Source organism: Hydractinia symbiolongicarpus, chromosome 11, assembly GCF_029227915.1.
Source record: "Hydractinia symbiolongicarpus strain clone_291-10 chromosome 11, HSymV2.1, whole genome shotgun sequence".
Classification (NCBI taxonomy): domain Eukaryota; kingdom Metazoa; phylum Cnidaria; class Hydrozoa; order Anthoathecata; family Hydractiniidae; genus Hydractinia; species Hydractinia symbiolongicarpus.
Genome location: NC_079885.1, coordinates 20,415,265 through 20,441,953, shown reverse-complemented (window position 1 = coordinate 20,441,953; position 26,689 = coordinate 20,415,265). Strand labels below are relative to the sequence as shown.

Sequence of the window (26,689 nt, the reverse complement as noted above, 5' to 3'; positions counted from 1 at the left end):
CATATGTTCAAAAATGATAACACCACGAATATAACTTCAGGACAGCGATATATAACCGTAAGTCATAAAAAACACTTTTTAACACTAAAACTTGTACAACAAAATTTCTTTTTCTTTATCCGCTATACATTTGTAATTGTTTGTTAGCGCAGACAATATTATATTTCATTTCTTACTGCGGTTAAAGGGATGACTGTCGAAAAAATGACTTTTTTTAAATTCACGTACGAGCATCAACGAAAAGGTTTCTTCGCTAATAAGGATAGTTTTATTTATTCATCTTCTTCCTCTTCGCCAAACGATAGAAGATTCGTATTCTTCACTTGCTTCATTTGACTTTTCTGTTTTTTCTTGTTTTTTGTTGATTTATCTTTCAATTTCTCTTTTGTTGGTTTTTTAAACACAACCTTTCCATCCTCCGCTAGTTCATCTAAGGTATAAAAGTGAGTGATATAAATCACATCGGAAAGTAATTTTGGGGTTTAAGAATTTTAGTCTAAATTCGATAAAATTAAAATTATGGCAAAAATAAACTTCAACTTTTGTAAGAATTATTTATAAAAATCTATATTTATGGAGAGTTTTAAAATTTGCAGACGAAGAAATAAACAAAAGTAAGGTCGTTTGCTTTGTTTTATTAACCAGTTATGTTGCATTCGTATCTTCAGAAATATATTTATCACAATATACCTGCACGCTTTCTTATTACTAATTTATTTACGAAATTTTCATTCGCGACGATTCATCATCTAGGGAAAACTAGTTTTCGTATAAACGACAAATGGCAAGGTTATTGTACATTATACAAAATACCGGGGCCACAGATAAATTCATAATTCTTATGGAAAAAAAATTGACATCATATTGACAAAATATCAAAAAGAAATTACATTATGCAAGAACAGAAAACCAACAGGGGTAGCTAAATAGTAAAGCAAGCCCAACTCAAGTCGGGAAAATTGTGGGTTTGAATCCCACAGAAGACCTTTGTTTTTGATTTTTTAAAATCTCGAACTACTATTTTGGTATTACTGTGGAAAGTTTATCATTTCTTGAACATGATAGTTTAGTAGGCGACGTTTCGGGAGATCCTTCTCCCATCATCGGGCAAAGTAAAATGATGTTGAGCATGTATTTATATAATCGCAGAGGATCGAAATTCATAAAAATTAACCAATCAGAAACGAGCTGATAATTACAGTTAATTACGGTAATTAACATTTTTGGACCTAGATGTAGGTAACTACTTCTTCTGTAGGGCTGGTAACCAAATCTCAGGAAGTTGATACGAGATGCTGTTTATGTGTTTGTTACGTGCTACACTGTTGATGGTTTCTTTAATCTTCCTGGCCGTTGTTTTGGATTCTCTGTCAATGATTTTCTTCTCATCCCAATTAAACTGATGACTTCTGCTCCAGCTGTGGTCCGCAATTTCGTTTTTCTTCACATCTCCGTTTCTCACTGCGCGCATATGTTCTTGTACTCGTTGCTTAAACTTTCTTTTTGCTTCGCCTATGTACACTGCATCACAATCTTTACACGGGATTTCGTAAACAACATTGCATTGTTCTTCCAGGTTTATTTTGTCTTTTGGTTTAGACAAAGTGCTTCTTAGGGTGTCTTTAGAATTAAAAATGCATTTGATCTTGTTGCCTTAAAACTCGACGAAGGATCTCGCTGGTACCTGGTACGAAGGGTAGGGATGCTGATGCGATAAATTCCTCTGATGTTTCCTTGTTGTCTCCGTTGCATCTTCTCTTCATTTTATTTTCTACTTGCGTGATGACTTTATGACTGTATCCATTTGCGATTAATGCATTTCTTACACGTCGTATTTCTTCTTTCCTCTCCTGTTTGTCGCTGACTACGCTGTTGACACGATTCAGTAATGAAGATATGATACTTTATTTGCAAGATTTCTGATGGTTTGATTCGAAGTTAAGGTACTGGTCAGTGTGTCTTTATATACGATACTGCAGAGTAAAGACTGAAAGAAGTAAGAAAATCTTACAGCACGCAAGCCGCCAGTTGTTGCAAGAAAGAATCCATCTAAATCACGTAACACGTAACACCCTACATCGCCAAATCCTTGATCTTGACAACACCATCAAATCAAGACTTTCCATCGACCAATATAAACATAAACCAATATAACGACCAATATAAACATAAAAGATCAAATGCATTCTTAACTCTAAAGACACCCTAAGAAGCACTTTGTCTAAACCAAAAGACAGAATAAACCTGGAAGAACAATGCAATGTTGTTTACGAAATTCCGTGTAAAGATTGTGATGCAGTGTACATAGGCCAAACAAAAAGAAAGTTTAAGCAACGAGTACAAGAACATGTGCGCGCAGTGAGAAACGGAGATGTGAAGCAAAACGAAATTGCGGACCACAGCTGGAGCAGAAGTCATCAGTTTAATTGGGATGAGAAGAAAATCATTGACAGAGAATCCAAAACAACGGCCAGGAAGATTAAAGAAACCATCAACAGTGTAGCACGTAACAAACACATAAACAGCATCTCGTATCAACTTCCTGAGATTTGGTTACCAGCCCTACAGAAGAAGTAGTTACCTACATCTAGGTCCGAAAATGGTTATTACCGTAATTAACTGTAATTATCAGCCCGTTTCTGATTGGTTAATTTTTATGAATTTCGATCCTCTGCAATTATATAAATACATGCTCAACATCATTTTACTTTGCCCGATGATGGGAGAAGGATCTCCCGAAACGTCGCCTACTAAACTATCATGTTCAAGAAATGATAAACTTTCCACAGTAATATGAATACTGAACAGACAAACGGAAATAATATCTTCAATAATACTATTTTGGTGTGACCTGAAAATAACTTTAAATTTGGTACCAATTAATGCTTACAAGTCCTATATACATAGTGTAAGCTAATTTCACCCTCTAATTATATTATCCTTCCCCCGGTTCAGGTATTTTAGAGTCTATCCCGCTTGCATGGTACAGCAATTTAACATATTACTATTAATGTTTTCATGTTGTCATGGATGTTGTATTGGCCGTGTCTTTAATTTATAAAGATTTGAATTAACAAACAACCACTTACCATCTTTTTCATGCAGTCTTTTACTTGACGTTTCGATTTTTAGCTCAGCTTTTTCTCCAAATGAATCTTTCGCAAAAGCTTCCACTTCTTCAACCGAAATATTCCCTTCGATAGAAATAGTAGGTGCTTCATCCGCGCGTTGTATATCGGCATCATCATCATTGTCATCCACTTTTTTTCGTTTTGAATCTATATTTGGTGCCTCAGTTTGGTTTGTCTTGCTCTTAAAGTCTCTAATAAACTTTGGTACATCTTGTTTCAGATATTCAATGTTATCCTTACCTGAGAAAAATACAAAACCAAGAATTATGGTATAGTTATGTGTAAGAGTATGTATATACAAGTAATAAAGTAAAGTAAAATTTCAACGGCAAATAATTTTTGTGAATTATATATATGGATTTTTTTTTATAAATTATTTTCTGCGAAAATAAGTTAATTCGGATTTTCAGGAAATTTAACAACATTTGGCCTCCCTAAAATTAAATTCCCAATGAATTTCTATGTAAATTAACCAATTAGTTATCTACAAAATTAAATCTTACAAAATAACTGTTTTGTCCAACCAATCAGCAAGATATCGAAAACAAAACAAGCCATATATATATTTATATATATATATGAACAAATTTACACAATGCACCATCAGCTTACTTACATATTCAATTTTTTGTGTGCTGGGAAAATGAAAATATGCTACAAGTTTTATTTTTTAAAGGAAAGTTGAATTGATTGTAATTTTTTTGGTTAGCCTAACTGAAATTTTGCAGAATAAATCCTGCCAATTGTCTACAAGAGGAACCAGAAAGGCAGTTTTAGAGGTTTTAAAGCTCCCATTAGCTACGAAAAACTTTGAAAATTCTGAACTGGAGATTAAACGCACAACCTTTTTGCTAACACTAAACACAGTAACAGCAAACAAAAAATGATAGAAAATAATGATCTCAACAACAGGTCAAGATGGTAGCTAGCCAAGTTAGGGTACTCTAATGACCAACAAATCACATGACGAAATTACAGAAAAAGTGAAGTGTCAGTTCCTGGTAACCTTTGTATAAAAATCATGTTTTTCTCCTGAACAGTATTTTTCCACTTTCATCTTAAATTCCAATTTTTTGCATTAAGGCACATGAAGTCTATAACTAGGCAGCCTCATATGGCATGGTTATTGGTGAATGATGATGTTGAAGACAGACTTTTGGTCATAAGGTCTAAACCCCCATGTGTAGTAGCAGTAACCAGCAGTACTTTGCAGTAACCACCAGAGAACCGCCTGTATTTTGAAGTAACTAACAGAGAACCAGCAGTTTTTTAAGCGACCACAAAGAACGACCAGTTATAAATAGATAACACGGAATAAACGCAACTATCGCTTCGAATGTGAAATATTTTATAATGTACAGAACAGTTCATGACCCATTTTTCTGAAATTTTTATGTCTGGTGTGACTAGGGCTTTATGCAACAGTTGAGACACAAGGCTTTTAAAACCACACGCAAGAATTAATAAAAACAAAATTAATATTTTAAATAATGAACTAATATCTGAATTAACGAAAAACACTATACGGAGGAGGGTCCAAAACAACACATTTTTTTCTTTTCGTAGACAAAGTAAAGTTTGAATGAATTAATAAATGTTGTGGAGAAACATTGTAGCATCAGGCAGAAAAAATACGTTTATTTTTCTCACATGGGTTCTGTTCAAGTAAAAAATTTTGCTTTCAATATGAACATTTTTTCCTTGAAACGTGTTACATTTTATTTCAAAGAATGAACTTTAATCCTAAAAGAAGAAGAAGAAGAAGAAGAAGAAGAAGAAGAAGAAGAAGAAGAAGAAGAAGAAGAAGAAGAAGAAGAAGAAGAAGAAGAAGAAGAAGAAGAAGAAGAAGAAGAAGAAGAAGAAGAAGAAGAAGAAGAAGAAGAAGAAGAAGAAGAAGAAGAAGAAGAAGAAGAAGAAGAAGAAGAAGAAGAAGAAGAAGAAGAAGAAGAAGAAGAAGAAGAAGAAGAAGAAGAAGAAGAAGAAGAAGAAGAAGAAGAAGAAGAAGAAGAAGAAGAAGAAGAAGAAGAAGAAGAAGAAGAAGAAGAAGAAGAAGAAGAAGAAGAAGAAGAAGAAGAAGAAGAAGAAGAAGAAGAAGAAGAAGAAGAAGAAGAAGAAGAAGAAGAAGAAGAAGAAGAAGAAGAAGAAGAAGAAGAAGAAGAAGAAGTAATAGCATACATAAGGTAAAAGTCAAATAAATATCACTGTAAGGAGACCAGCATTATTAGCCTACGGCTATGACATGTTGCTGGCCACCCTTAATATACAAAAACAAAACAACAAAACAAACAAACAAAAACATATACAAAAGGCAGTAACATATTAAAAGAAAAACAAATGATCACAAACTCAGCAGTACAATGAGAAAAAGACCTGGATCAGAGAAGAAGTTAATTTAGGAGAGATGAGAGAGACTAGTTGAGTTGAAGGAAAGGAGTTTTGTACAAAATTCCATGAATAAATGGTCTGACTTCGAATAGAGTTCAAGCCAAAGGATTTAGTTAACACAGTGGGGGGATTTATCAAACCAAGAATAGATCCACGAGTCCGGTAAGAGTGGGAAAAGTCAACTTTGTAAGTATCAAGAAGTGCCTCTGGGGGTTTTCCGTGATATAAATTGTACAGAAAAATTACATTTTTCATGTGGACCAAATCAGCAAGTTTTAAAATATTAAGATTAGAGAAAAGAGGGGTAGAAGTCATTCTGCATTGCACAAAAGAAATTAGTCTAACTGCACAACGCTGTAAACAGTAAATACAATCAATATAGTGATGACCAGGTTGGCCCCAAATTTCATTGCAGTAACGAAGATGACTACCAAAGATAGCATGGTACACAGTTTTCAGAACACTTTGTGGAACAAGGTGTCGCAGTTTAGCTGTAGCTCCATTAGCCCTCTTGATTTTAACCGTAATCGCATTGATCTGAGATTCCCAGTTAAGATTAGAATCTAAGAGAATACCAAGGTACTTAATTCAGTTACTGGGGAAGAGTTTCTTGCCGTTGATGAATAATTTGAAGTTAAAGTTTGTTGGTTTATGCTTGTGCTTAAACAGAATATATTCAGTTTTACTTGCATTTAGAGAGATTTTGTTGGCGTTGAGCCATTGGAAAAGAAATTTTAGATCCATGTTGATTCTTTTAGAAAGAAATTTTAAAGACTTATCAAAACATATTAGGTTGGTATCATCAGCAAAGTGATGAACCATGGAAAATTTTATGGCACAATTTAAATCATTTATATAAATAAGAAAGAGAAGAGGGCCTAAAACATATCCTTGTGGTACACCATGTCTAAAAAAGTTTGTACTCAGATTCAGTTCCATTAACCCTATTCGGTCCGGGGGTTTTCGAACATATTGTGATTCTGCCCCCCCTCAATAACTTTTTATAGGATTGTTCAAATGGAATCAAACTTGGCACACTTATAGTACGTCACAAAAGGAACAAAATGGCGGCAATAAATTTTTGCTTCTGTCAGCACATTTTCTGTGATGTCATCAGAAGTCTGAAAATTGTTAAAAATGCCACTATCTGCTTAAAATATAATTACTTTTGTTCTACAGCGAATTTTTACATTCTGTTTGAAGTTTCTGAAAGCTAAATAAATGTTATTTAACATATCTTCCGGTTTTTACATGGATCAGATAAAAAATTGCCAAAAATTGCCCGAAAATCCATTTTTTTTCGATTTTCGGGTAAAATCATACAAAATCGGGAAATCGGAATCGTCACGTGTCCAAATTATTCAAAATAATTCTTCTTGATGAAACAAACATGTGTTGCAAGTTTTAAGTTCTAAGGATAATCCTAACAGGAGTTATTATATTTTCCTCATTATAAGGATTTCATAGAGATTTTTAGGGGTAGTTTCGAGTAATGGCCAATATCAAAGCCTCTAAAAGGTATGGGACCTAAAAATTTAGCATGCAGGTGTCTAATAGATAAATGTTGAAACTCAGTAAATATCATAGCCATATAACAAAGCAATCAGGAGTTATTATAAAAAACCGTCTTGGGGGGCGGAATCCGCCCCCGGACCGAATAGGGTTAATTGATACAAATTGTTGTCTGCTAGATAAATAAGAACAAAACAGATTAAGAGGAGTTTCTCTGATACCATAATGAAAAAGTTTTTTCAGGAGAATTTCGTGATCAACAGTGTCAAAGGCCTTCTGGAGATCAACAAAAACACCACAAGCAAACTGGCCATTATCAAGGGTATCCATTATTTTTTGGCATATATTTTGAAGAGCTTTTGCAGTGGAGTGTTTTTGTCTTAATCCAAATTGTTGAAAGTACAAAATTCGGTGTTGTGATAAAAACTGATATACATGTTTGTAGATCAGTTTTTCAAAGATTTTGTCAATATTAGATAGTAGAGAGATTGGTCTATAATTTGTACAATCAAGTTTGGACCCTTTTATAAAAACAGGAATAACTTTGGCAATTTTTAAATTGGATGGAAATACACCCGACAGAAAGAGAGATTAATTAGAAGTGATAGATGTTTGGCAAATTCAGATTTCAGAAGAGATAGCACTGAACTAGGAATACTGAAGGCACCTGATGCTTTTTTGCTGTTTAATGATGCAATGCAGGAGGTTAATTCATCAGTGTCCGTTGGAGAAAAAAAAAATAGATGTAGGATTTTTGTTATGAAGGAACTGGGAAAATGTTTTGAAGAAAAAGGAATCTTGGATCGAATAGTATCAGCAATAGAAGAAAAATAATCATTAAAAGCATTGGATATTACAGAAGGATCAGTCACATTAGCATTGTCAAGGTTAAAACAGTTAGGAAAGGATGGCTTGGATTGTTTAGTAGATATAATAGAATTGATGCCTTTCCATACCTTATGAATAATTACAAGGTTATTGTTGAAATAGGAAGCATAAAACATTTTCTTACTTCGCCTACACAAGGATACGATTAAGTTACGATACTGCTTATATTGATCATTAAGAGCAGATTTAATCAAAGGATCTTTAGCCTTTATAAGGGATTTATAAAGGCGATCACAGTGCTGACTTAATGATACCTTTAGTGATCCAAGGATTGGAATCACACTTTTTTTGACACCTTGTCAATAACCTTGTGGGCACATGCTGATCCAGAAGGCCATCCACTCTGTTGATGAATTTATCTGTGCCTGAAAACTATTTTCGTTCAGTTCTTCTTGTTTCCGTTATTGTCTTTAGGCGAAATAAATAAATGAATAACTTAAGTTGGTTAATTATTGCGAATTCTGCAAATTTTATTCATATTTTGGAAAATTAATCTTCACGGAATCCATTTATTAGGGCTTGTGAAAACATCTTAAAAGTAGCTAGTTAGCAAGAGCATAAAGTATATAAAAAAAGGCCTGGGAGCTAGGTGCCATTTTATTTATCATAATTGGTAGTTTTAAGGTCATAAAGTGTTGTGCATAAAAAAAACTTTGCGCCGTTGTTGCTGCCTTATCTGGAGTAAATTAATAATAAATGCTGGTTTTCTTGTGGTTACTTAAAAAAACAGCTGGTTCTCTGGTGGTTACTTCATTATACTGGTGGTTCTCAGGTGGTTACTTCGAAATACTGCTGTTTACTGCTGGTGACGGCTGCATGCTCTGGTTCCTCCTACTTTTAGTATCTACGTTTGTTTTTAGCTATAGTCAGGTATAGCCTTTAATTTTAGTTAATAACAGAACTAGAAATATATGAGGCAAGTGGCTAAATATTTAGCTAGATAATTAGCTAGCTACACAATTTAACTTGTACCCATAAAATGAGATAAACAAAAACACAAGTTTTCACAAAAACGAAAGTACTACGCACCGGCTCCGGCCATTTTAGTGTTCACTTTTACAAGATAGTTTCTAGACTCCCGATCGAAATAAGCGAGACAAGATGTAAACAAAAACAAATCAGAGACTGAATTTTTGGGTCACTGATCACAACATTATAATTCAGCTTTATCTGGTATTTTATTGGTTATATAATTGTTTCATAGTATTTTTTAACAACAAAATGGTGAGATGCCTATCGAAAAAGTCTCCGTGGAACACAAATTTGGCATAATATCTCAAGTTCACCAAGGCAAATTGCAGAAAAGGCTCAAAAGTAGAAATGGCAAATGCACAGCTAATGCTCTGAGAAATGAGAAAGAAGATGGAAGGTATATAATAATTGTTTCCCCAATTTCTAACTAACAAAATGTAAAGATGCCAGACTTTAAAAAAAACAAATTTTGTTTCATTGATTATGTTGCTCTATTATGATATATATTTTTTTGCTTTTAAGGCAAATTACAAGTGACAGCTTAGATGCACTAATATATAATGTAGGTATTTTTTATTATTCCACAAAATTCATTTGGTTTACAGACATACAGATATGGACATATATGGCAAGCATTATAATATAGATCTATATATTCCGTGCATAGAACAAGGAGTCAAACTGGACTGGCCCTATGTTTTCCAGATTTTTTCATCTGCTGTTGAGAACTTGTCACATCATAATATTCCATAGATACCACTTCTATGCATATATACTATATATATGATTATATATCTATACATTATCTGTATTAAAAGGGTTACATAAATTAAGTTATTCTAAATGTTCTATGTATACAAGTAATAAATAAAATGTCAAGTTTAATAAAAACAGTGAGTGTTAAATATAATAGCTAAAAACAGACAAACACATAAATAGCTGAAGAATATCACAATAAGAAAACTGAGTAGATATATTGAAGGAATAAGGCCATAAGAGACGCTATTGAGGCCGAAAAAGTCGAAATCACACAGAAATTTGCTACAAATTGGAAAAGTTACTTCAATCGGCACCACTAACAACGTTATCCAGACCTTGGTCCCCAATATTCTCATATTGTCTGAATGGGACTCTCGAACCTCTCAGATAGAGTAGTGAGGAATGATTTATTTCCATTGAGAGTCGAGTTCGAAGCCATGTTATTACAGTTCCATAATTTTTTATTGTTTTTTTCTGACAATTTTTTCGCTAGCATAGATAGAAACTTACTGCACTCGTTTCCATTGGTACCAACTATCAATGGTGTAAAATTTCCATGTTCGATTTCCAAAATACGATGTAAATACTCTCTCTTTTTCGCTTGCTCGTGCCGCTGGAAAATTTTATGGGTCGCCTGATTTCTGGATACTTTGGAGTTGATGTGCGTTATTCTAACATCGAAAAATGGAATCTCTCCTTTTCTCCAGAAATCTTGGGCTTTAATATCCAGCCGGGATTCGTCTCCTGTGTTGGCAGTGGGGTAAGCAAACTGTTCCGTTGTAATGGGATTGGGTGCGGTTCAGACGGAACATGATTATATATCTTAACATTTCTTTACCTTTTTATGTTGTATATTATTTTTAGATTAGTACTGAATCTGATGAATTGAAATTGCATGATTTGGAGAAAAAAGCCATTGATTTCCTTGGAAAAATTAAGGTAAATTGCTTATAAGTGATATGTTATTACTTCACTGTTGTGAAAATAATTCCTCCAAGTACAGAACTGGTGCCGGGGCTTTAAAAGATTTCGAAAGCAAAAATTCATTTCAAGCACGGTGGAGCAATTTTGAAAGTGGAGGGGCTAAATTACTCAGTGCCAAAGGAGGGCTGATCATGGTTCCCTAGAATGGCTAAAACATACTTCAAATTCCAAAATATTGCGTTAAAAGGCTCCACAAAATGCATGAGAACTCCTTATTTTATGTAAGATATATTTTCAAAATAAGCAATAGGAACATGACAACAAAAAACATCAATTCTTGGCAAAAAACCTTCTCCAAGGCAGGTAAACACTATATCAATAAAAACAATTTTTTACCTTAGATCTGGCATTTGCCAAAAATGTGTGTTTCCTGCATTAATTGGTACAATGTAATCCTTTATAAATTTTCTAAATAATTTTCAAAAGTAAGAGTAATTTGTTAAACATTACAAATTTGAGATAGTAGTTGGTCCTGCAAATATTAAACTTACCTCTGGAAAAAACAATTTGATTCTTTGTTATAAAAAGGCCTTTAAAATTGCCAATAATCCTCTTTAATTGTCCGGGTTCTTCAGTAATAACACGTCATAATAGTAGAGAACCTTGTATTATGAAATAAATTTATACAAAATCCTTCCCACTGGATTGCATTTGTATAATTGGGGCATGAATAGGGGTTCCAGGCAATAAGATTAAACAATAACAGGCAGGACAGATACATTGCAGATATGAAAACAGTAATAACCCCACGATATGCACTTAAATGGTATGAGACACTCACAATGACATGTATATCTTGGTTACACTCTGTTGTGAGTGTCTCCTATGCCATATCTTGCTATTCTCTTCATCATAATGCACCTCAATGGTATGACACACTCACAATGACATGTACATCTTGGCTGCACTTCAATTGTGAATGTCTCCTATGGCATTACTTTCTCATACATCATTGTTCTCTTCCTATTCTTCAATATAAAATAATAATTTAAATTAAAAATAGCATATCAAGTAACGATATAATCAACAGGCCACACACGTGTATCTGTCCAAATTTAGCTGACTTAGGAAGCCTGACATACCCCTCAGTTAAAACGTGCAATGGGTAATTAGCCAGGACTCTTGCTCCCACTGCTGGACTAAAACCTTGACAATATTTTTAGCAAAATGGTTGTTCAAGGAAACCGCGCAGGTAGAGCAAGTGTCTCCATCTTTGTTGATGCGTCAGGGATAAGCCAGTTCAAACCAGTCATAAACTGAACTCTGCTAACTCTGTCTTTAACAATGGTTGCAATGACGAATGCTATGTGGTGACGAGTCAATGATACTCCGCATCGGTTGGCCAGAGTGGCATCATAATAAAAAAAAAGAAGTGTTGTTAGTTTTGCAAACCCTACACATCATTATCAATGGTATAGGGAGGGCAGGTGGGAATCTTTAGCTCTAACTGTTTGTTTAAAAAGCCAAACTTGAAATAGATAATGTACATGTATTTATAGGCTTGTCCTAATAAGCAAGGCATCTTAGAGGTTTGATACCCAATGATCGAAACAAGCAGGTAGGCGAGGCAAGCCTCCTATCCTGTTAGTGGCAAATATTGTTTCAAATAAAGTTCACTTATATGTGATCCTAAGAACATTAGTAAGTATGAGGCAACAGAGACATTATTGCCGTCACCACAATTAACATGAGCTAAATGTTCATTTAGCTCTGTTTAATTTTAAAAAAAAATCTTAATCAGTTAGTTATGCTAATTAATGCAAGACATGAAGTATTTAATATAAAGAAGGATTTATCAAGGTAACAGTGATATAAATATGTTTTACCTATCCAGTTTAATATTTTGATTATCTATCAATACTTATCCTGCTTACCTTTCATACTGTCGATGGTTTCTCATCTTCTAAAACTTATGATGTCACAACCCACAAACCTTTAAGAACTCTTAAAAACCAAAAAAGAAAAAAAATTCAATTTAATTTCAAGCTCGTATGCAATCAACTTGTTTATTCATGGGAAGTTAGCTGTAATGCCTGTATAAATCAATTGAGTTATGCCAGTCCCTTATTTATCAATTATATTAATCAATTTATCAATGACACCATGCTTAATATGAATACTTATTCTAGTACGAGTTATCATCTGTTAATAATAAAACTGTTTGGAATGTGTATCAAAAATGTTGGAACGATTTGTCCATGCTGACTACCAGTACTAATTCCATTGTGCAGAAAGGTAAAGAAAACGATTTAGATTTTAATTCAAAGCTTATCGAAAGTATAAAACTATTTTAGCTTTTATCTGCTTGTAATTTCCTGTATTCCCAAATTTTTCAACTCCTTTAAAATATGCAAAGATGTGCATTGTAAATTATAATAAAACAAGAAGTGTATGCATTTGTTAACATTATGAATATTTTATATATTATTAACGTTAAAGTTTCGTTCTAAATAATAACCATGTGTTTTTTTACCTTACACTGAAAATTATCTCAACTTTTTTATTTTTAAATATATAAGTCTCACTGGATATCTTAAAGGAGTCCTTATCCACTGCTCCACTATCTAAACAGCTGATCATAAGGTAGGTAACATTGATTTGTTGTAGTTTATTTGAGTTAGTCAAAACGAATTTAGTGGTATATTTTAGCCGAAGATGTAAAGGGCTAGCAAATTTACACCAACTTCTATTATAAAATAGAAAAGACAATCAAACAATTTTTATGTTGAGATTAGAAAGTTTTTTCTTTTTAGGCTTCTTGAGATTGGTTTAACAAGTTTACAAAGTTATGTGCAATATGGAGGAGAGAGAGCGCTGTTACCGTTATCTGCAAGTAATTTATCGTTGAAACTGGAGGTATAACATTAAATTTGATTTGAAGGGCCACCACCTTTTTCTTGTAGGGTGTGTCACAGCACTTGCAAATATCTTAATAGAATATACACTTTGCACTTTTAAACATATTTGAGAAAGTTACTGCTAATAATATCATTGAGTCAGATAAAACATACCTGTTGAAAGATTCTAGAAATTCAAGTGTAATTTATTTTATTTTAATTAATTAGTACCGGTTTTACTTTGTGTATTTTCAGACTTCTTTTCGAATATTTGTCCGACTGTATTATCATAATTTGGCATCAGATATAACCAAGGTAATGTTTTTCTCATTGCTTTCAACTTCTGCATAAGTTCTTAAAAAACTCTCTTTTTGTTGCCGCTAGGGTTGGTATTTAAGCCTTATATATAAAAATTGTTTCTTGATCAGAATTTGAAGTTTTATGGGAAAGTTTTATAAATTTCTGTATCACATTACACATTTTTATAAGAATATGGTGTATAAGAACACCAGGCTGAGATTTCAGGTTAAAAACAATATATAAATAAGAGTAATCAAATTTTGGTATTCTTATAAAGAAAAGTGTATCTTTTTTATGTCGTGAATTTTCAATAAAGAGTTATCCTGATTTTTTTTTGCTGATGTATTATTTTATACTAGGAGCATGCGCACTTGTTAGACGCGTTGTATCTAATTAATAAAGGTAAGATTATTTATAATGAACTTGCAGTGTGAATCTTCTTCTTATGCGGAACATACAATGCTTGTCCTTGCTAAAAATTAAAAAAAAATAAAAAATGCGTGTGCCAAGTCCTCAGTTATTCGCAAAATTACTACGCTTTTTCTGTAATTTCAAATTTAAGGCCTTATAGAGTGACTGAAGTTTTTTGGGGTCCAACCATAATTAGCGCGATTTCGTGGCTCTCACTTCAATAGGAGTGTTGCAGTTTTTTTTAATCCGGCTTCTAAAACGGAATTTTTTCGATGCATAAAACAGGTCTAAATTTAGACCTGTTTTATGCATTATGCAAATAATTCCCTTCAACAAAAAGAACAGCAAAACGAAAATAAAGTGATGGTAGATGACTTGAACACACTTTTATATACATGTGTGGTGCGGTAATATTATTCATATTATCTGTGTGTTTAACTGATGGTCTTTTTTCTCGTTTTTTCTTTAGGTGTAAAGGCGACACTGAACTTTTATGAAGAGGACCCAAGTAATTACATCCTTCTCAAGTTAGTTTGTACTATGGTGAGATATTTCATGCGATAGTCTTATAAATAATAACGCTACCCTCAATTGTATTGAAACAGACGAGTTAGATAACGTATAATCGAGACAAATATCGTATATTGTATCGTATATTGTACAAATATCGTATGCTATATATTGTATCGTATCGTATTGTATCGTATATTGTACCAGAGTTAGCCCAAATTATCAATGGTCTCATTACTACTACTTTCATTGGTCAATTGTGTGCAACATCAAGCCTAAAGTGGTTCCAGGAAAAGAAAAAGACTAAACAATAAGGATTACAAAAGCGGTAATAGTTGTCTGGACTTTCCTCGTTCTAAAAGCGACAGAAATTTAATCAGCATTGAACCCAGCCAAACTTTTGGGATGTTCACAACAAAATGGATAAAAATTAGTAGCATTTGCTATTTTGTGTTTCCGTAGCATGACTTTTTTCTCGCGGACACACAGGCAAAATCCACGACTTCACCAGTCCTTTATATTTCACGTAACTGTGTTTCGTTTTCCGTACACATTTCGTGCATTTCAACACGAAGCAACCTTGGCAGTCTTATCGCAGAGAAACGACTATTATTGATGTAGAAAAGCATGTAGCTGTTACGTTCTCAAATATTTCCACTAACAGACAATAATTTATTTCCATAAATCAGTTTGTCCAATGAGACTTTAAAACATATGTTTATTATAAGCATTTAAAATTCGGTAACGTCGTTGTTATTCCCGTCCATCTTATGAACCTCTCACAGGAAAGGTGTGTGTTACATTCACAATACATGTTTTATTCTTAGGTGTGTGAAATCTGTAAAGATAAAGTAAAAGTTGAAGATGAAGATGATAATCATTCAGGTAGCTTTTAATTGTTACTATATTCCATGTTTTTTTTGTTTTTTTTTTGATAAATTGACTTTAGCCTAGTTTACGTAACCGGTTGCCAGGTTTATCAAACCAATTTTTTAAATCGCAGAAGTTCTCACATTCAATCCCGGTTCAAGTCAACCCAGAGAATATAAAATTGTGAATCAATCCTTTCTGGCTCTCGTGCAACAAGAGAAATGAATTGATATCTTAGAGTGGTAGTCTGTAGTTGGGCCATTTCTTTAAACGTGATGGAACCCTATTTGTAAGACCTGCATTGATACCTATGGTAATAAGAACTGAAGAGGCCGCTCTTTCTAAATAAAAATAATGCAATTCTATCTTTAAGAAATTAATTTATTAACAATGTTTAAATAAGTGCTTTTAATTTAATTTTTTTAATTAGGTGAAAACATAATTGGAGATAAAATTATGAAAGAGGTAAGCCTTGGTAATCATGAATTGTTCGTAAAAATTTCACGCCCAGATTGTTGCGTTTTAAGAAGCCGGTTTATACAAATTATGTAATACTGTTTCGTAGAAAGTCTGATGAGAGTTTCTGTTTTTCTCTGTAAAAAAACCCGTCTATTTAGAGAGATGAATCTTCTCAAAGTAAATCACTCATTTCAAAATTTCTATGGAACTCTTTAAAGATTTGGAAAAGCTTAACAAGAAAAACGCGACTCGATGGTTCAGTTTTAAAGGAAATCCGTGATGTTGATCTGAGCGAAGTTAATGATGAAAATTGGTAACTATTTTTTTTATCAAAGTTAAGAATGAAATTTAGACAATTTAAATGATGAAGTTCTTTCAGGACAATGAATACGTGTCTAACCACAGCAAGTATTCTATTTTTCAGATGTGCTGCGCCCTTTCTAGAATGTGGGCGTATAATGGCAATACAAGAGCCTAGGATAATGGACCTGGCTATTCTCAGTAATGATATAAAGTATTTTGTATAAGGTTCTCCATTTTAGGTTGGATTATGTACTGGGATTTCATATTTTTTGTGAATGCGCCAAATCAAAAGAAGAGTACGCGTTGTTCTTTTTGCAGCTCGGTACAAGTTCCAACTATGTACCTTCAAAACAGCGGAGGAACATGTTACGGAAAGATGATCTAGTTGAACAGACATGGAGTTGGGAACTTCTTGCTGTTTATTTACGTTGCTTGGCTGATCTCTCTACACGTGGACTGAGTGTGGACATCAAAAAGTTATCCTTGTTTGGTGATAATCAGGTTTATGGTTTAATTGATTACTTGGGTTGTACTGCGAAAGGTATTTATTTATTGTTATTTAATTATTTCTGTGGGTAGAATAGTTTGGCACGTTTTGTTTGCAATCTGTTTTGGTCCGTAGAAACGTTATGGAAAGTTCGTTACGGTGCGTATTCACTTTTACGAGATGTTTACGAGCAGTTCAAAGCTGAACAACATTCGGAAGGATTGATGAACGCGACGTGGCATCAGATGTCACAATACGAAAAACAGGAAAAAGACGCACGTATATTACGCATGTCAAAAGATGAGGTAGGTAAAAAAGATGAGCTGGGCTTTGAAACCTTTGATTTTTCATCATTCTTCAGATAAAAACTTCGACCCATTAATATCCAAAATAATGTTTTGTATTTACAATAAATTGTCTCGGTTTTCTTTTTATTTATCTTTTTTATAAGAAACGAAAGCATTTCTCGTTCTTTTTATAGGAAAATATCATAAAGGTTTCAACAGGGTCTTTTTTAAATAGCAAAGAAGGGCGTTTTTTCTGAAAAAAAAGGACAAAAATCTGAAGAAATGTTCTACCACCTTGTCTTTCTCAATTTTTTTAAGAGAAAGGAGGGATCATTCACAACATCTGGTAACCTGTTTACACGAATTGCTACAAACCTATCCATTATAGCCTTACCGCCCTCTTCGCCAAAAAAACAAGAAACAGAAGAATTTAAACAGAAAACCACAATTCGTTTAAAAGAAGAAAGTCATACCGAGTTACCAGTGGAAAAACCATACAGGTACGATGTTGTTCGTATAAACGTGAAAATGTACGTATGTAGCAGGTGGTAAAAGGGGCCCCAATTTGAAAAGGCCAGACCGCGAAGTTTATAAAGCTCCTCCCCCCCCCCCCCCCCCCGCCACTATTTCTCAAAAAACAAGGGTATAGGGTTTACATAATCAAACCGGACTCGATTCTAAAGACGGCACCTTCGTTTTTTTATTAAAAATTAAGAAACTCTCCTTTGGATAAAAGCATGGATAGTTACATTTTTTTAAATTCAAATATGTCTTACTAAATAATGTAAAAAAGCTAAAAAGATGTGCAATAGAAATTAAAAAAATACACCTATAAATATAATATTAATTCTATATCATACTAGCTCTCCTTTTTATTCTCACTGCCATTTTCATGCTTGCTTGGCAAAAGCATCATTGGACTCGATGTACCAATACCGTCTTCAGTTTTATTTCCAGTTAACGGGTCCTGAGTAAAGTCAAGCGTCCCCGAAGGTGTGTCAATACTGACGACTTCATTCGGTGAGTTTTCTGCAGAGAAACTCCTTTGTAATTCCAACTGTCGTAGGGTGATTCCCTTTCCGGTAATAACCACCGCTACGTAAATTCCAACGGACGAAAAACACAATATACAACTTATAGCTAGAAAGCTTATTGGTCCAACTACATCGAATAACTTGCCAATCAGCAGCGGTATAGCCATTTCACCCAATCCACTACAGACAACAAAAAAGCACGTGATCGTGCCAGTCAGGCGGAAATAACTTTCAGCCATTGAAACACTGGTAGGAAATATATTACTGAGGCATAAACCGAAAGTTGCAGTGCCTATCCATAGCGAAATAACCTTAAAACGGAATATAAACATCAGGACAATCGAGGCAAGACATCCAACTACGTCAACAAGTAACATCACACGTGGCGAGACGTACATCGAAACGAAAATTGCTAACAAACGTCCTAAAGCTAAGGCTCCCCAAAACAGACTGTTCAAATACGCCGCGTCGTCGGGCGGTATACCGATGTTACTTTTGACGGCATATGTATATATGTAACTGCCAAACGAACCTTGCAAACCGTCGGATATAAAGACCATAACAGCAATCCAAAAACTGATACAATAAACTTGTGTTTTAATTGACGGGTCGACGTCGCTACGTTCACTCCTGGAGACGGAATCTTCCAAAGGATCCGTCGATACAGTTGTGCCGTCTAATGATATATTTAAATCTTGCCGTCTTTTTCTTTCCACGACGAATAAGTACCACAAGCCTAACGTTACGACCACGTGAATGATCGCTACGATTATGTATGCGAAATAAACTTTAGTCGTCGTTATTCGAATAATTTCCGTATGTAAAGTCGTACTGCCAGTTTTTGTCGCATTCGACGTCAACATAATCTCTGTTTCTTTCATTTGTCGCATCCAATGCCCTAAACCAATTCCATTGTGTCGGCGACGACGTGAAAACGCAAACTCACTTAGTCCGTCACTCTCTCCTCGATTGCATTCGTCACTTAGAAAATTACCAGCAATTATAGGACTTAAAAAAGCTCCGACGCCGTAGAAAAAGAACAATGTTTGTAAATACGGCGGCACGTCTTGTCCGTGCATGATAATCATTCGTAAATTTGTTGCTGTATCTTGAAATCCACCGAATAAACCATGCATTGACGTGAACACTAACAAAGTACCCAACACTCTCATAAATGGTATAATTACTAAGGCTACTGCATGAATTGTGATCACAACGGCTAAAAAGATGTTATAATTGATTTGGAACTGATCCGTTATAATGCCACTTCCGATAGCCCCCAGCAAAGCACTACATGTTTGCGCAAAAAACACCCAGCTCATAGCACCCACGTCTTCGCCCGTTAAGCAACCCAATTCTAGAATGGTCGGTCCGATTATCGCCATTGAGGAGCCAAAACATAAAAAGCCACAGCATAATACGAAACTGGCTTGTATTTTCGGCGTACATTTAGCTTGTTGCGTGTCAAATGAGTCTTGCGGGATTGCATCTTCTAGATTTGCTTGGGTAGATTTGTGTGGAGGAGTTTCTTCTTCGTGAGGCAACTTTCTTTTCGGTATTTTCGGCGTGCTTGCGGCGCGCGGGCGATTACCGAAAGTTGGAGAGACTTTTTGCTTGCTATCGTTCAAGTCCATGCTTTACTATACGTGTGACATCATATTAACTGCGTAAGGTTTCCTCGTCAATATCAAGAGGGGTACTTTTTCCCTGCAAATCACGCTTTGAAATTATTCCGAATATTCTATGTTTGTCATTTTGACTTTTTCTGTTTGTTCTCTTTATTTACTCACTTTAAGAATGATTTCTTCAACATGTTTATGTGCAGTGTTCAATCAAGCGAGACACTTCGATTTATTCTAACAAAGTTTTGCAAAACTTCAGGTAAAGACATTTTTGCAATGGAAAAAAATAAAAGCAAGGTGGCATATACGGATGTTGTCGCTAGTGATAATAATAAGTGCAGGGGAATACGTTTCATTGAGGGTTAGTGGTGAAGGTGGTAAAAAGCCGGAATTTGCAAACCTTTTACAATTTCTCATCATTTCGTAATTTTTAATAATTGTAAAAATATTTTTTCAATTTCATTTTTATTTTTATTAATAAACTGTAGTTATTTGTAAATCAAAATTTGCTCCAATGTGGTTGACCTTTTGCAAAAAAAAAAAAAAAAACTGCAACTTTCATCTAACACAGAACTGGGAAGTATAAGTAGAATGAGAATAACGATTTTTTTTCTAAAATATTTGCAAGATTTTAACCAAAATGATTATTATGCTTATTGCTATACTTTAAATATACTTTAAACAAAAGTACCATTGTTTTCAAGCTAAAATCCCAGCCTGGTGTTTCTATTATGCATATTCTTATATAAAAGCGAATAGGAACCTGTGATTTTCGCGCAAAGGGCCAAGGAATTTTATAGCAAATAGTTGGTAAAAAAATTAACTTCATTTTTTAAACATTGCATAAGATCATCATCAAAAGATCCTATAAAACATAAAATCGCATGCAACAAAAATCCGAAAGATTACTGGTCTCGTTGGTAGAACTAAAAATAATTCTATCACCTATCAACTACCGATAGTGAATCTTTTTTAGTTCTCAAGTGCACTGCATGATCGTCAGCCCAAACTTATATTGGATTATCTCTTCATCGATAAAATTAAAAATCAACAAAATGTTCGGCAGTAAATATTGAAACAATTGCAAGTATCAAATGACATACTGAATGAAAGTAGAAGTAGAGTTGAATGAATTCGTACGGACAGACATTTTCATCAGAAATGTTCAAGATACTAAAAATTACACCTACCAAATCTCAAAAGTATTATAAATGATAGAAATGTTTGCGTATTCTTGAGAGAGTTGTTTTGTAAATAAGGTCGTTTTAGTAAAACGTGTCTATATATTTTTTTATCTTCTCCAATAAAAAAACAAACAAATCAGTTTTATATTTTTGGAAAAGTTATTTCATATATTTTTAAATGAAATAAGAATGAAAAAATGTCGGCGTAAATGTTTTTAAAAAAACAAATTTTAAAAACCATGCTTAGCTAACAAGACAGATTATTTCAATAAATTAAACACTATAATTAACGATGGCATAAAATCTAGTACTTACAAACAAACTGCTGATACAAAGCTTAAAAATTTAAAAACACTTTATGGTTTTCTATATAGAAATTTTTGTAATTACAATCAACGCTCGATATCTCAAACTTTCGGAGCAAAAAACTTCCCCAACTTTTAGTACTCCCCCGCAAGCCACAAGCACTTGCCGTAAATCAACTCTTTCATCAGAAGGCGGAAAAATCCTGGGAACAAGGGTGGTTTTTCCGGAGTGCGAGATATCGAGCGTCGACTGTATAAGCATTATGATGAAGTGAAAGCAGAGTCCACTCGAACTGCAAAATTATACACAACAGGGAAATTCTATAAATTTGATGACGTGATTGAAGTGAATTTACAAGAACTAAAATTTCGACCAATAATTGACCAGACTGGTATTTTTACCTTTAACGCTGCCTAAATCATTGGTGAATATTTGAAATCGCTGCGTAAAAACGAATATAATATTTCTGACACTCAAACTATTAGATGAAAATGAAGAATACGTATCCTATGACGTAGATTTTTTGTTTACAAAAATACCTCTTGATGCTACTATAGATCACATTCTGCATGAAATTTATGACAACAGGAAGTTAGAACTATCACATCTCGATTAGTTTGTGAAAATTAATACAGAATGGACATTCCCATTTAATGAAAAGTTTCATAAGCAAACGGATGTTTTATTGGAGGACCGGTCATACTGTCCCGTATATGAATGACTAAAATGGAAAATGGAAATGGAAAACCACATAAGCCAGTGTTTTATAAACGCTATGTGGACGAGATCATTAATAAAGAAGAATAGATACATCTGATGTTCCTTTTAAAGCTCTTAACAAAAAAACCTTTCAGTTTGAACACACGATCCAATCTTTTCTCTGCTAGGAGGACCTCCTCAAAAGGGTCGAGGACCGCGCTGTAAATTGCTACCAGTCTGGGTTTCTTTGGCTAATAGATCAACCAAAATATGGTCATGAAAATCTGTTGATGCAAGAAAAAGAACTTGTACAGGAAAATGAAATAGACTTCATAAGATAAACAATTATTAATACACTATAATAAATACAACCTTTCTTATCATTATAACTGATGTTATAGTAGAAATAAATGAGCAGCAAAAATTTCATTCCATGCATTCTTGCATTGGGCATTATGGCCTAAATTTTAGAAATTTGTGTGATGAAAAGGCACATATTGTTAAATAATCGAATACCTTATAAAACGATAATTTTTAAATTTATAATTGTAAAGGTTACATCATTTCAACATCGCTACATAAGAACTACTCAATTCAAGTATTATTTTAATGGATTTATGGGTATATAAGAAAATATAAACAACAGATCACCAGATTAAAGAAATCCTTTTAATAAAAGTTAAAAAGAAATCTACAGTCATATTGACGAAACTAGTGTATAATTTTCGGTTGAGAGAAGATACGAACGTTTCATTGTCAAACTCTCACGAAAAAAAGCTTTGATTAAACAAGAACTACAAGTATCTGAATTAAAGTAAAGCTGAACTAGCAAAAACTCAACTAAAACTACACCATATGACAGGTTTAAAGTTAGAAAACATAGAATCTGTAAAAAATTCACCCCCTATTTATGAAGAGGTGACCGGGTGAATGGCATGTTTTTCCTCAAATTATATTGGCTACCCTGAAAAATACAGACTTGTAATTGGTTTAAAAGTATCACATGACATTTTCCGACCCTGGGAATGCCTAAGCAATCGCAAAAAACACAAACCAAAAAAGACCAAAAAACACAAACTTGACTAGAAGCTATAAAGCAGCTAGCTAGCTAATAAACTCTTAGGAAAAAATATTGGAGTCTGCGAAAATAATTTTATAATGTTTGCCATGCAACGACAGCAACAAAAATATCGATGGAGGATCTGGGAGTTCATTGTAATATTGCCCGCACACACAGCTATTTGATATGCAGTAAGGAAACTGCTAAATAAGGAGGTGCTGCTAATTAGGAGATTCAATATTTAGGCTAGCCATATAAAACTTTTTTAAGATCTTAGTTCATCCCCATAAATCTATCATTTTACGTTGCTAAATATAAGGCTTGGCTCTGCGTAGTAGCTGTGTACACAATTTAGAAAAGGCATGGGAGAGTTTGGTTCTTTTTCATTTATTTAGCTAGGTGATTTTCTGTCGGTGATTTGAGCCACGTATGTTTTAACGTATGGTGTAATTTGCCAAATTAGGATTCCATAATTTTGAATTTGTTAGCTAAATTAGGCATTCGTCATCCAAATCAGGCTAGCTAAATTATTCTGCTAATTAGAACGAGTAGATACGTCTAAATGGCAGGGTTCCATAATTAGTTTTCTCCTGCATGTGTTTTGTGTTTACAGGTCAAGTACTGATTTTTTTTTTTTGCTTTAACTTTACATTGTAGCCAGCTATAGCTGGTTAACTCAGAAAGTCACCAATATCTAGCTAGCTTCCTATCTTTAGCTAGCTAGCTACAGCATAGACCAGGTGAGACCAGCAGAGCTAAGTAAGCTAGTGATTATAGTTCACAAACACTAACTAGCTAGGCTAGCTAGCTACTAATAAAAAATACATAATTTTATTCGTTTTAAAAAATATATGTCAACAATATTTATCCGCTTTTCTCCGCAAAAATATAAATACCTCACCTGTCTTGTCTTTACAACTTTCTTCAAGTTTTTTGTCGATTTTCGAATAAAACCTGGCCTCGCAGTAAATGATACTTAGCCGATCAATGCAAATAAAAGTTTTTCAGGGAAATTAATTCAGGGAAATAAAAACTATGCCTAAACTTCACGTATGAACGCATCAGAGCTCCGCGTAAAGGATTCACCAATGTGCTCATTTTTTTTCCGGAGACGAAAAAAGGCTGAACCAAACACACATTCCTACGGTTTGTGTAAATAACTACCACAAGACAACCAACTTGTGATTAAGTTAAATCCAAACAATTTCTTAGATACTAAAGATTACAGTTAAAACAGCTTAAGCACGACTAGTGCATGTACCGTGAAGAAACTTAACTTTCATTTTCATCTCAACCACCAAAGCGTTACAAAATAAATGCAGTGACAGGCGATTTACACCGAGCGAGTAGGGTAATTTTAACAGTGAACTCGAAAAATATTGAAATGCTGACTATCCTATACGATTTATCAATAGCATAGTTGATCAGTTTAAAACAAAACAAAGCTTTGCAATACGAATTTATGATCATTTCTGTATCGTTGTTTAAAGAAGAACTTTTGTTTGAAATTCAATTCTGTCAGCTAAATGAAGTTAACTCAAAAAACATTGCATGCAAAAGCATGGACACTGCTATCATCAGCACGTACACACAATAGAACTTGTAAAAGCTTTGTTTATATCTATCTCAGAAGACCATTCAGACATTGCATCACATAAGATTAATGATATCTGTTTTTAATTTAACTTTGACAACCAAGAACCAGCATTTTTCAACCTTGTCCCCATGGTCTTGTGGCCCCTGAGCCGTTATTAATCTGGTAAAATGCCTTGGAAACAAGGTTGAGCATTTGCATATATGTATATGCATAGATTTTTTATTATTTTTAATTATACTGTAGTAACACTAATAATGGAATAACTGCTAAAAATAATATTTTGCTTATTTAAAATCATTTTAATTTATACTGTAATAATTGTGAATTTATTCTCCGTTTTATAAAGGATTTTGTGAAATATAAGTTTAAAATATTTATATTTTGCATCAGCGGACATGAAATCTAATCAATTCAATTCGATTTTTTGTTCACAATTCTTTTAATTAAATTCTTTCACATTCATGATTTTTGTGATTCTAAGTTGCACTTTCACTAATTTAAATTCTCATGAAATCTCCCAAATATTAATATGTGTTTTTCCCGCCTAATAAAAAAATCTACTAAGTAACAGTTAATATCTTCCCAAATTATCTGAAATACCCCCTCCAAAATAGTTGCAAAATGAGTTTTTCCCAAAACACATTGATACTGTGATAAAAATATAGAAAACAGAACTCCCTCTCGTGTAGTACAAAATCTTCTCAAAAAAGCTGAAAATTCTCATCAAAAGTCCCAAATCTCCTCACATTTGACTCCAGGAATAGAGAGACAACCCTTTTAAAAAATAGAAATTTTACTTTCGCAAATTTTACTTCGCTTCGTTGCCTAATAATCGCAAATTACTGTTTTTTTCCGCTAGAAATGTATGACTTTAACGTCGTGTACACCTTCTATTGTTAGGGGCGACGAAGCTTCGTTCAACAAAAGGGACGTCACAAAAATTAAAGATAGATACCAGAAACAATCGTGGAAAGATGTCAAGAGTTTGGTCTCGGTGTATTATGAAAACGAGTTGGAAGAAGATGAGAAGGAGAGGGAATTGTTACGGAAGGAGAACGAGGATAATGAGCAAAATTCAAAGTAGTTTTGTTTTAATGTTAAGATGTAACAACTTCGTTCCCAGGGCATTTTGCCTGATTAATTTGTCTGTAATAACAGCTCAGGGGTTAGGATACCCTGGGGACGAAGATAAAGTTGTATAATATTTTCCTTAGTTCACTTTTTGGTTCTAAATAACCCAATAAATCAATAAAGACCCTTTTCCTAACCGTCGCCCAGCATTGTAACCCCCAAATGTCACGAAGCCATTATGTACTAGTATCGAGGTAGGGTGGGTCTGTTACACATTTTGTGTGAGTAGAGTTTCATGTGAAAAGGTACACAAACGCTGTTCTCCAAAATCGATAATGAAAAACGAATGTCTCCTACACAGTGTGAACCACAGGACTTCTTTTAAGAACATCGCGCCTTCTGCGATCTTAAAAATCCTTTGGTACGTGTTTGGTTTTATATTCCGTATTTATCCTGTTGTGAATAGTTCATAGATTTATTCGAATGTATATTTTTTATGATTTACATGTAAGTTATATATTTATATTTTCGCAATTTAACTCATCCTTTATTCTCGTCCTCAAATCCTTTTCTGTCTTAAAGAGCTCTCTGGAGACCAGAATGCACATCCTCGTGTGACTCGATAACCCACATGGCTAATTATATATTGACACAAAGTGAACATTTTCAAAATTTAATGCCACAAATATTTATAGGATGCCTCTATACCACATTGGCGCAACTTAAACTTGTCAATGTTTACATCGGAATCAGTACTTAGGTTGTTTGGTTAGATCGAAATCGTCAATTGTTCTAATTGTTGCTGACGTCAGCATGGCCATTTTGGAAGAAAGCTTCAGTCTAAACGCCGTACGCGTCACTTGTGTACTGCGTTTTCTACCTCTACCAAATTAAAGTGTTAACGGGAACGCAAGAGAAGTGCATTTCACCGAACGCAAAAAAAAAACTTTTTTTTTTTTACAAATATTTATGTACATATTTTAAAAGAAAAAATTCGTTAAAAACCCAATAAACAACGTAG

At 33.8% G+C, this 26,689-nt stretch overlaps 3 protein-coding genes across 6 annotated transcripts; 1 reads left to right on the top strand and 2 right to left on the bottom strand.

Moving 5' to 3' along the window:
* Window positions 1–52: 52 nt before the first annotated feature.
* LOC130614782 (uncharacterized protein KIAA1143 homolog) lies at window positions 53–8,993 on the bottom strand. Its single transcript, XM_057436243.1, has 3 exons — window positions 8,946–8,993; window positions 3,090–3,371; window positions 53–430 (listed from the first exon to the last, which is right to left on the bottom strand). The coding sequence occupies exons 1-3, from the start codon at window positions 8,956–8,958 to the stop codon at window positions 273–275; spliced, it is 453 nt and encodes a 150-aa protein (XP_057292226.1). The 5' UTR covers window positions 8,959–8,993; the 3' UTR covers window positions 53–272.
* On the top strand, window positions 8,524–26,222 carry LOC130614770 (uncharacterized). Of its 4 annotated transcripts, XM_057436221.1 has the most exons (17): window positions 8,524–8,786; window positions 9,121–9,285; window positions 9,411–9,450; window positions 10,512–10,586; window positions 12,761–12,866; window positions 13,151–13,214; window positions 13,385–13,487; window positions 13,724–13,783; window positions 14,128–14,170; window positions 14,649–14,722; window positions 15,517–15,574; window positions 15,990–16,024; window positions 16,177–16,331; window positions 16,561–16,862; window positions 16,944–17,113; window positions 17,414–17,595; window positions 25,498–26,221. In XM_057436221.1, exons 2-17 carry the CDS (start codon window positions 9,146–9,148, stop codon window positions 25,679–25,681), a joined length of 1,791 nt encoding a protein of 596 aa, XP_057292204.1. In that variant the 5' UTR covers window positions 8,524–8,786; window positions 9,121–9,145; the 3' UTR covers window positions 25,682–26,221. The 4 variants fall into 4 exon arrangements, with proteins under 4 accessions (XP_057292204.1, XP_057292203.1, XP_057292206.1 ...); XM_057436220.1 differs by lacking the exon at window positions 8,524–8,786 and having other exon boundaries at window positions 9,008–9,285; XM_057436223.1 differs by lacking the exons at window positions 8,524–8,786; window positions 9,121–9,285 and adding an exon at window positions 11,795–12,058 and having other exon boundaries at window positions 9,405–9,450; window positions 25,498–26,219.
* On the bottom strand, window positions 17,772–19,902 carry LOC130614769 (major facilitator superfamily domain-containing protein 4A-like). The gene has a single exon (XM_057436219.1). The coding sequence runs from the start codon at window positions 19,761–19,763 to the stop codon at window positions 17,955–17,957; it is 1,809 nt and encodes a 602-aa protein (XP_057292202.1). The 5' UTR covers window positions 19,764–19,902; the 3' UTR covers window positions 17,772–17,954.
* Window positions 26,223–26,689: the final 467 nt, after the last annotated feature.